The sequence below is a fragment of the Pongo pygmaeus genome, chromosome 1, assembly GCF_028885625.2.
Source record: "Pongo pygmaeus isolate AG05252 chromosome 1, NHGRI_mPonPyg2-v2.0_pri, whole genome shotgun sequence".
Lineage (NCBI taxonomy): Eukaryota > Metazoa > Chordata > Mammalia > Primates > Hominidae > Pongo > Pongo pygmaeus.
Genome location: NC_072373.2, coordinates 250,623 through 262,425, shown reverse-complemented (window position 1 = coordinate 262,425; position 11,803 = coordinate 250,623). Strand labels below are relative to the sequence as shown.

At 36.3% G+C, this 11,803-nt stretch overlaps 1 protein-coding gene across 1 annotated transcript; it reads right to left on the bottom strand.

Annotated features, from left to right (window-relative positions):
- Positions 1 to 1,320: 1,320 nt before the first annotated feature.
- Positions 1,321 to 2,256, bottom strand: LOC129033023 (olfactory receptor 14I1). The gene is given in 1 exon segment (XM_054480924.1): positions 1,321 to 2,256. A coding segment is annotated over 1 exon segment (936 nt).
- Between the last annotated feature and the right edge of the window lie 9,547 nt (positions 2,257 to 11,803).

The window sequence follows — 11,803 nt, the reverse complement described above, 5'->3', positions numbered from 1 at the left end:
AGTTGCAAATAGATAGGTCTAAGCAAAGAATTCTTTCTCCTGTGATGTAGCACTTTGAGTAACTTTTTTTCCTTGTTTTATAAAATTAAAGCAGGACAGTTTTTAAGAAAGACATGTAAAGCAATAAACATCTATTACATTGATAACTACAAAAGCAGAGTTAAATAAAAATGAGAAAAAAATATTTTACAAATTTTTATTTGGCAGCATATCGAAGAATTATATTTACAGAATTTTATGTTTTATTGTATTTTCCCAATTGTTTGCAATCTCTCTGGAAAGTAAAAGTGAGATTTGGGATGTAAAGTCCAGTGCCTAATGGAGAGGTCAGCCTTACACACAACTGCGATGGGCTAATGACAGTTCACACATCAAGACTCTTATCATGAACCAACTAAGAATATCAGTGTTTCCACGAATCCTCTTCCCATCCCATCAAGTGAAAATCAGGAATAGCCAGTGTACATTTCACGAGCCCAGGCACCTGAGGATGGCAGACAGCCCATGTTCCAAGGGACTCACGCTCAGGTGTTCTGACAAAATAACGACAATGGTGATGATGATAATCACTAGCAGTGACCAAGAACTCAGAGCCAAGAAAGAGCTCTGTTTGTATTAACACATTGAATATTAACACGGGTGTAGAAACTGAGGCACTAAGACCCAAGAAAGAGCTCCGTTTCTATCAACACATTGAATACTAACACAAATGCAGAAACTGAGGCACTCAGTGACAATCTCAGTAGATGCATTGATGGAAATTGTGTTAATTTCCTGACAGATTTCTAAAAATAGCTAAGTGAAAGAGAAATATCCTTAAAATATTTGGCAAAATCTAAAACATACGTTCCTGTTCTAATAACCCTTCTGCTTGTTTTATGTTCTTTTTTGTTGACTGGCTAAATCAGGTACTAAAACTGTGTGTGGGTGTGTATGTGTGTGTGTGTGTGTGGGTATGTGTGTGTCCTCTTCCAAAAAATTCATACTAACAGGAGTGCAAGGCTACAGGTTCAAGATAAGGTATTTAAACCAGTTTGAAGATGTGTGGAACAGGAAGGAATAAATCACCACAACAAGCTACAGTTACACAACCTTGAAATATTTTATGAAGGTACTTTTATACTTTTACTTTTTGAAGAAACATTTGCATTTCTATCTACATATAGTAGCGCAAATATTGTCTTTCTCCCATTCAACAGTTTTTTTTTTCAGGATTTTTCATCATTTCATCAACAATTTTTTCATCTTTTTTTTGTCATAAAGTATTTATGCTTTTTTGTTTTTTTGTTGCAGATCTTCTATAGTAAAGACCAGAACGTTCTACTTTTGCAGAAAATATATCTTCACAAAGAGTCTCCACATGGCTGTTTTAATCTCCTTATTCCTAAGACTATATATGATGGGATTGAGGAAGGGAGGCAAAAGTGTGTATGTCAGAGCGATCACCAAACCCTGAATGGACAGAGTTTTTGCAATTGGTCCTAAGGCAGCAAAGAGCACTGTGGTAAGAAAAAGCATGATGACAATGAGCTGGGGGGAGCAGGTGGAGAAGGCTTTTGCTCGACTCTGTCCTGAAGGGATTCTGAGCACCGTTGAGAAGATTTGGAAATAGGAGATCATCATGAGAATAAAGCATCCCAGAACCAAGCATGAGCTCAGGGCCAGGGTCAAAAACTCTATAAAGAAAACCTCACAGGAAACCAGGGCCAACACGTGAGGGATGTCACAGAAGAACTAGTGGATCACATTGGATCTGCAAACGTGCTTCCGAAACATGTTGCCAGTGTGGACGACTGCGTAGGAAAAGCAGCTTAGCCAGGTGGTGACTGCCATCTGATAGCACCTTCCTGATATCATCACAGCTCTGTATTGGAGGGGGTGGCAAATGGCAACATAGCGGTCATAAGACATGACAGTGAGGAAGGCCAGCTCAGCAGACGCAAAGGCAGAGAAAAAATAGACTTGAGCCACACAGCCAAGATAAGAGATGGAGCTTCTGCCAGTCATGGAGTTATGGATGGATTTAGGCACAGTGACTGAGATGTAGCACAGATCCAAAATGGAGAGGTTCTTCAGGAAGAAGTACATGGGTGTGTGAAGATGCTGATCCAGAGTGATGACCGCAATGATGAGCAGGTTCCCCACCAGCGCTGCCAGATAAATCAGCAGAAACAGCCTGGTGTGCAGCACCTGCAGCTCCCAGATACCAGAAAACTCCATCAGCAGGAATTCTGTCACTTTTGTGAGATTGTCCATTTGGCAGAGAAATCTGTGTTCTGATTGTTGAGAAAAAATATACAATAGTTTTAAATGAGACAAAAAGTGAACACAGTGTGGTAGGAGTAATATCCTCCTAAATTAAATTCAATCCACTGGACATCTTCCACACTGCTTAAACAAATAAAATGGTGGGAGATTTTTAACATGAAAAGATCATAAAAAATACATGCCTAAGACTATGAGTTGAGTAACCAATTTCTAAAAGCTTTTGATTAGTACTGTTTTTCTATTATACAGAACTTCTCAATCTTGAAATTAAGATTTTTCTCATCAAATAATCTAGGGTGCTTATTAAATACGCAAAATTTCAAGTCTCAAGGCAAATATACTAAATAAAAATTTGTGGGATAAAACCAATAATTTGTTTTTCATACAAGTCTCTGGGTGATTTTTTAGTACAAAAGTTTGTAGTTATAACTGTGGTTATACATCCTGGGCAGAGTCAACTCTCTTTAGCTATCTGTTGAATAAATTGGGTGGTAAGCCACTTTAAAATGAAGATTTACTGTTTAAGACGTAGAATGAGTATGGAATATGATTTTAAAACCATTGTTAATTAGCTCTGGTTTGGAGAGAGGGAAATTTATTTTGTGTCAATGTGCAAGACATGACAATAGTTATACTAACAATGCCATTACCCGTGTGTTGCACCTTCTCTGTGCCAGATGCTATTATCTCTACAGGACACACCTTGGCTCAATTAATATTCATAACTGTGCAATAAATTAAAATATGCTGTTATTATTCTTATTCTCAAGATAAAACAGAGGCATAACAAGATCAAATAGCTTGCCCAATGCACTGAAAGAGCCAGCACCTGAGCCAGCATTTAAATCAAGGCAGTTCATTTCCAGGATGTGTTGCTGACCTCTGCATTCTAAGTTTTTTTCATAGAAAATAACTTTGACTAACATAAGCTCACAAAAATAACTTTTTCTATATATTGTCTATCATATTTTGTTTATTTTCACTGGTATTATCTATATGTTTAAAATAAGCTTTTCTGCATCGAAGTCATGTGTGTTAGATCCTGTTCACATGACTCAAATATTCTCACTAAAAACAACTTATTAATTTTTTTCAAACTAGAGCCAACTTTAAACAAGTGATTTTAAAATCAGGTTACTGATCATCTAAGGTTTAGTTGCCTTATTTCATTAATGATAAACTCTATTAAGCACATAAATGCTATCCCTTGCTACCAGGCAAATGTGAAATGTTATTTATAAGACAGGTAGAACTTATGTTTTATGACAAATTTTAAAGATAATGTGAAATGTTATTTTTTATAGGACAGGTAGAACCTATGTTTAATGAAAAATTTTGAAGATAATCTTTTGTCCAAATGCTATAAATGATACAGTCACTTTGAAGCATTTCATTGTATCATTAAAACAAGTAATTGAAAAGAATTGCACTCTTGGCAAAACGCGGTGGCGAACTCCTGTAATCCCAGCACTTTCAGAGGTTGAGGCAGGTGGATCACCTGAGGTGAGGAGTTCGAGACCAGCCTGACCAACATGCTGAATCCCGTCTCTACTAAAAATACAAAGTAGCTGAGCATGGTGGCACATGCCTGTAATCCCAGCTACTCAGGAGGTTGGAGCAGGAGACTCGCTTGAACCTGGGAGGTGGAGATGGCAGTGAGCCAAGATTGTGCCACTGCACTCTGGCCTGGGCAACAAGGGCATAACTCCATCTCAAAAAGGAAAAAAAAAAAAGAATTGCACTGTCACACAAAGTCGAGTGACAAGCAATACATATTTACAATGAAAATGACAAAGGAGCACTATCCCTGATAAGCAACAAACTATAAAAACACATTAGCATAAAAAATGAGCAAAGTATATGAACAAGGGCTCAGAAAACTGGAAAGCTAATGACCTAATAACAATTTAAAATATGTTCAACTTTACTAGTTATGGAAATGCAAATCACAACTTTAACGTGATGCTATTTTGTGTCCATTGCTTTAGAAAACATATGTCTGGCAAGTAAAGGCTTGAGAAACATGTGAAGGGATGAAGCTCTTTGCTGCTGCTTAGTTTGCTGTGTAAGCAGTCTACCTACTTTGGAGGGTCAACTGGAAATTTTTAACACAACTGAAGATGCGCAAGTTTGATGCAGCAATGCTCCTTCTCACAAACGTACACTTGAGTTTTAAAAAATGGCATATGTGAGGATGTTTGCTCCATGATGTTTAAACCCCTAATTACCATCACTAAGAAAATGGATAATATACCCTACTTTATCCCAGAATGGAACCCTCTCTAGAAGTTAAACTGAATGGGATACTCTACCTACATCAATATTGAACATTTCAACATAGTTTTGAAAAAAACCCACAAATTATTACACAAAACATGTTCCCAATCATATGCATTTAAACGTTCAAATTGTGCAGTGCATTATTTATAAATACACACACACACACACACACACATATATATATACACACACACACACACATATAAGCTTGTATAAAACAGTTACTGGAATGAATACAAATACCAATAAATGGGGGAGGGGAGGGAAAAAATAAGTTGAAAAAAACTGAACAGTAATTATATCTGTAATATTTTAATAGTTAAGACCATTACAGCAAACAAAAATATGAATAAATGATAAGCCTAAGTACTCATTCTTAATAATCATTTGTTATACTCTTTCTAGATTTTGGATATTTCATATTTTTAATGTTATTTATACATTAATGTCAAAGAAGCAACTGAAATACTTTCGTGTGTTATAAATTGCTTTTATATTTTATATTTATATTTTTTAATTGCTTGTAAAATTCAGTGAAAAAAAGCTCTCTTTTTTCCACTGTTTTCTTTGACATTATAGATTCAATAAAATACCTCACATATTAAAGTAATAATCTCAAAAAATATGATTAAACATTAATAAAAAAGTAATGGGGACTCAGGTGATTACATTCTGCATATTTTGACATCCATTATAATACTATTTAACAATGCAGAGTAACTTAAAACTGGGTTTTTGTTCTGACTTTTTAATAGAACTCAATGAAACAAGTAATAAAATGATTGTTAATTGGTTTGTATTTAAAATGTCTCAACCAAACAACCAAGAATTGCAGCTGTCCCGTAAAACAAGGCAAAAGGTTACCCACCCTTCCAGCAGAATCAGCAGTGTACAGGAGTATACTATCTCCCGGGTTAGCTTGCCATCAGTAGATGTAAAATTCTACAAAACTGCCACATGGCCAATTCCTCGTAATGTATTATCTAGAGAATGAGAAAATAATAATGCTCTTTCCTTGATTCTAACACTCACATTTCTGTACTGCTAAAGGAAAAGCATCATATAATTTATATATAGTTTGTGTATACATATATATACACACACATATATATTTATACACAGTTGTGTATATATAGTGCATATACAGTTCGTGTCTATATATACATATAAATACATATATGTATAGTTGTGTATATACATATATACATATGTATGTATAGTTGTGTATATATATACATACATATATGCATATATAGTTGTGTATATATATACATACATATATGCATATATAGTTGTGTATATATATTTGTGTACATATAGTGTGTATATATAGTTACTGTTTATTGAAAAGTTATTAAATCAATATTTTCCTTGAAAATTGTCTACAATTTGAAATTGAGGACATACAAAACAAATTTATAGGGATGCAAACATATATTATCATTATGATATATAAGCATATATGCAATACACCTATTCAAAATATTAGGCAAATTGATGTGCATTTATTAACAAAAACTTAGTAGTTAACACGTTGGTTAAAAAGACACAATACACATTCATATACATATGTGCATCATTGATAGATATAAGTTGCAAATTTTGAATATATTATTTTTAACCATAAAGCATATTGAATTAAATATGTATAAAGGTTTCCTGCTTCCAAGTCTATCTATTTTAAATTCACACATGTGGTATGATAAGTAATAAGATTAAAAGAGACCTGAATTCTTGTCATGTTCTGACACAGCTAAGATGTTTTAAGTTGGGGAACCTACAAATACATTTTAATTTCAATTTACTGAAACGTAAAACTACACTCAACAAGATGTCCTCTGCTGCTCCACCTCTGAGAGCATTCGTATCTAATCTATATGAAGCCTTTTTACTTCAGTGTAGTTCTGAGTGGCCTGATGCTGAAGAGCTGCCCTTTATCCCACTTATATCAAGGAAAAGAGCAACATGGAGGAACAAAACCAATACACACTGCACCACGAGCTGTTTCCACTCTAGTCTCAAGCTAAAAATAGATCTCTCCAAAACTGATTAAAATGATAAAAATTCAAGCAAACTGAATGCACTATTTTGTTTGCTTGTTTCTTTGGAAAAAATATGAAACATAATTACTAAGAGAACAATTAAATCACTTTAAGCAAACATGTCTTGATTTTTTTCTCATAAAAAATTTGAAATGATTGCTTTCATAAATCTCATGTAGACAAATTCAATTTCCTTATTGGGTAAATATCTGAGAAATACAAGAGCAGCAATACTTTGATTAAATAACATGTAGCTTCTCAATATGTATTCACTGTCTGGACCAATGATGATAAAGAAACAGTTCTGAAGTTTTCCTCTGTGTCTCACCAGAAGAAGTGACCCAATTTAACATGCAAACTCAGTGATGGAGAAAACCTGATGTATAATATATCAAGGAGACAATCTTCTCTGTTAGTTTCCCATAGAGACTGGGCCGCCACAGTCTGGAGGAGATTGGCTTCCAGAAGGAAGCCTGGGGGACACTGGTCTCAGGAGGATGCTGCCTCCTCTGGGTTAAATTGTACATTACCTGCTGAAACAGAAAGCAGAATATGGAGTAGGTGCCAACTGAACTCAGAGTCCATGAGGAAGTGATGAGCATGAGATATAGAGATTTTCATTAAGAGAGTGAGGAGAGTAAACAGTGAAAAAAGTAAAGGATTTATATTTTCACATTTCATAAAATAATCTTCGATAAAGTACAAAACCCAGACATTTAAGTAAACTCAGAAAATAATAAACTGTTTTACTTCATCACTATGCCTAGTCAGTATGCCACATAAGAGCAGTTAAGTGCATATACTCAGTTTACTTTGCAGTTACAGCAGCCTATTTCCGTATTGCACATAGACTCTCAGAAAATTATTGGCTTAATGGAGACAATCATCATGCTTCTCATCTTCCTCCAAATCTATTTGTTCCACAACCAGTGATAGACCAAGAGGATGAGTAGATCTCACTAAATATGATCATTTGAAAATTAGAAGTGAATAGAAAAATCTGTCAGAAATTTAGGAGATATATATTTTATCATTTCATTTTTCAAATGAGGAAAGTGAGTCTTAATATAAAAACTTAAGACAAATTACACTTAGCAGACTTTATTTGATCAAAGAATGATTCATTATTGGATCGCACTACGGATCAGAAGAAATTCAGAGAGCTCTGCCCAGCAGCGTGAACAAGCTTTTATAGGCCAGACATAGAAGCAAAGTAGAAAAATCACCTGCTTGCCTACAGCTAGACATCCATCTTGTTTGAACACGGTGTTATTTAATTTTGGCAATACTATAAGGCAGTAGAAAAATATTGCACATATGTACATACATCAGATATAGATAGACATGTAACAGAAACATTACAAATTTTTAGCCGTCTGCCAGGTACAATAATACAAATCTCACTAATTTATTAAAGAATATCTGGATCTAAATTGTTTTTGGCTAATACCACTTAAATGGCTAAAGCTTCTTACTAATATTTGTGAAAAAGATCATTAATGTTTTTTATTTGCTCAGTTTCCAAATATCTATTTTTCTTACTTCTACTTCTGATGAGTTATCTACCCTAAACTTGCATTTTAAATAGATACCTATTAGACTCTAGAGAAGACTGTGTAGAAAATTTATATCTCAAAAGCACAGAGCTTGGACTTCCAGCTTAAATGCTTTAATTTGCCCAAACCAAGAAAGAAAGATGTAAAGACCCAGTTAGGGCAAGATGGCTAGGAAAAGCACTTTAAAGGCAAGGCTTTTGTAGATTTAAGCCAACGCTTTCTTCATTGTCAGAGTTTCCAGTGTTCTCTGTCCAGAGAGGTAGACCTTCTTACAAATGGAGATTCCCCTTATGGATGTAAATTTCTCTTACAAAAAGTCCTCAAAATAAGCAGGTGAAAATAGTTTTTATGCCAAAAGTTGTATTTTGGAGATTTATTCTGCTAAATCAGTGGTCTTCCAACCCACCTACTGTCTTTTAATTAAAATACTAAGTGGGTGGAACCTACTGAAGACTAGGACAAATATTTTGTGTGCCTGACTCAGCATGGATACTTCTAATCTTGCTCTATAATCACAGACTAGTACAACTTTTCTCTCCTGTTTTGTTTTCAAGATTGCAAGACTGAACAATACTCCCCCCCGCCCCCCAGAAAGAGTTTTGGGGCATAGCAAAGATCATGACAACAAGAAAGAATTGGCAGAGCATGTGTTTAACAGGAAGTTTCATAAGAGGTGTTTCAGTTGACTGCAGGGTTCCCATGGGAGAAGCAGGATTAAAGAGAGAAAACAGAAAAGACTCATTCTTACAAATGTTTTTCTAAAAATGATTCAACTGTCAGTTGGATAGGTTCAAGTATGGGGACTTTTCACATTTGATTTGAAACTTCCATTTTTTTTCTCTGGGGGATTGGTTGATTATTGCCCAGGGAGTGTAGCCCTTGGGGGCTTGCTCTAGTAGGTAGACAGGCCAGGTCCATCAGATGACTGGTATAGAAATGAAAAATTTCTTATGCAAAGGCCTGACTATTTAAAATACAGGTAAACTTCTTGGGACATGCGGTCCTTTACTTTTGAGGCAACTCCTCTGGGGTTCAAAATAGCTACAAGGAGGTCTTCTCAGTCCCCATAGCTGGTGTATTATAAAGGCATGCACCTCTTTGTCCTTTGTAAAAAGTCCCCACTGTGGCCTTTGTAACTCAAAGTTACCTTTGGTCAGGTTCACTCATTTTTCTAGAAAAACACATGTTCTGGGTCCATAGTTCTTATACATAAAATAGGCTGCAGTACCAGATGGAAGAGTTCTAGAACACTTGGATTCAAAAAACACATGATGTGTTGTCTTCCAGGAACCTTACCTACCAGAGGCCTCCTACTGGACCCAGTCTGGTTTCTTTACCAGATCCATTCCAATTCTGAACCCAGTCCAGTCAACAAATTGCTCAAACAAAGTTAGAGCTCAAAACACAAATTTGCAGAGCTTGAATCCAAGAGGAAATTTACCCATAACCTTCAGTTGCAGCGTGAGAGCAATGGGCCCTAGTGGGTATCTACACTTGGGCATTCCTTGTTCCAGGTGGCCACTGGGTGTCCTTCAAATCTTACTTCTAACACCAAATAGTTAAAAGAAAAACTTTACCAAGGAGACAGAAAATTAACAAGCATATTCAGGACTTGAACTCAGCTCTGGACCAAGCAAACCTAATAGACGCCTACAGAACTCTCTACCTCAAATCAACAGAATATACATTCTTCTCAGCATCACATAGCACTTATTCTAAAGTTGACCACATAATTGGAAATAAAACATTCCTCAGCAAAGGCAAAACAATGGAAATCATAACAAACAGTCTCTCAGACCACAGTGCATCAAATTAGAACTCAGGATTAAGAAACTCACTCAGCACCACACAACTACATGGAAACTGAACAACCTGCTCCTGAATGACTACTAGGTAAATAAAAAAATTAAGGCAGAAATAAATAAGATATTTGAAACCAATGAGAACAAAGACACAAGGTACCAGAATTTCTGGGACATAGCTAAAGCAGTGTTTAGAGGGAAATTTATAGCACTACATGGCCACATCAGAAAGCAGGAAAGATCTAAAATCGACACCCTAACATCAAAAGTAAAAGAACTAGAGAAGCAAGAGCAAACAAATTCAAAAGCTGGCAGAAGACAAGAAATAACTAAAATCAGAGCAGAACTGTAGGAAATAGAGAAATGAAAAAGCCTTCAAAAAAACAATGAAACCAGGAGCAGGTTTTTTGAAAAGACTAACAAAATAGATAGACCACCAGCTAGGCTAATAAAGAAGAAAAGAGAGAAGTATCAAATAGACATAATAAAAAATGGTAAAGGGGATATCACCACTGATCCAACACAAATATAAACTACCATCAGAGAATACTACAAACATCTCTATGCAAATAAACTAGAAAATCTAGAAGAAACGGATAAATTCCTGGACACATACACCCTCCCAAGACTACACCAGGAAGAAGTCGAATCCCTGAATAGACCAATAACAAGTTCTGAAATCCAGGCAGTAATTAATGGTCTACCAACCAAAAAAAAAGACCAGAACAGACGGATTCACAGCTGAATTCTACCAGAGGTACAAAGACGAGCTGGTACAGTTCCTTTTGAAACTATTCCAAACAACAGAAAAAGAGGAACTGTTCCCTAACTCATTATATGAGGCCAGCATCACCCTGATACCATAACCTGGCAGAGACACAACAAAAAAAAAAAATAGAAAATTTCACACCAATATCACTGATGAACATTGATGTGAAAATCCTCAATAAAATACTGGCAAACTGAATCCAGCAGCACATCAAAAAGATTATCCACCACGATCAAGTAGGCTTCATCCCTGGGATGCAAGGCTGGTACAACACATGCAAATCAATAAACACAATCCATTACATAAAGAGAACCAATGACAAAAACCACATGATTATCTCAATAGATGCAGACAAGGCCTTTTTTAAGGCTGAGTAATATTTCATCACAGGTAGATATCACATTTTCTTTATCCATTTATCCATTGATGGACATTTAGGTTGCTTCCAAAAAGAATTAGAGCTTCTGCAGCTGCCGAAAAGCAAGCCATCAAAACAGCAGTTGGGTAACAGGAAGAATTCTAACACTCTTGAGCTCATAGGTAGAAGGGACCCTTCATTCATTCAACACACGCTAACAATGCATTTATGTCCCAGGTACAGTGCTATAGGCTGGAAGTATGCGGATCATGCATACATACACAGTCCCTGTCCTTTCAAAGTGTTCAGTCTCAAGGAGGTGTGGGTGTGTTAGAAAATATTCTGAGGTGCCAGAATTGCTTTAGGTGCATTGACGACTTGGAGGGTATTGGTAGGGTAGGATGTTCCCGTCAGAGAATTAAGTATATAGGTACCCTTTCCTCAAAAATGCTTAGACTAGGTAGGGAAGAAGGTGAGCCACAATAGCATATCTTTAACTGGGTGGGGTGAGAACCAAAGAATTGGAAAAACAGACATTCCAGCTCCTCCAAGTTCTCCCAATCGTCAGAACTGTGGAAATAGCCCACCAGGCTTTCTCCAGTCACGTGAGGCGGGAGCCACCGGGATCTCATTGGCCAAGGCTCCCAGAGGGCGGGAAGAGAGGGAAGTGAGGACCAATGGGGCAGGCCAAAGGGACTGTGGAGGCCGACGCATGCGCAGTGCCCTCT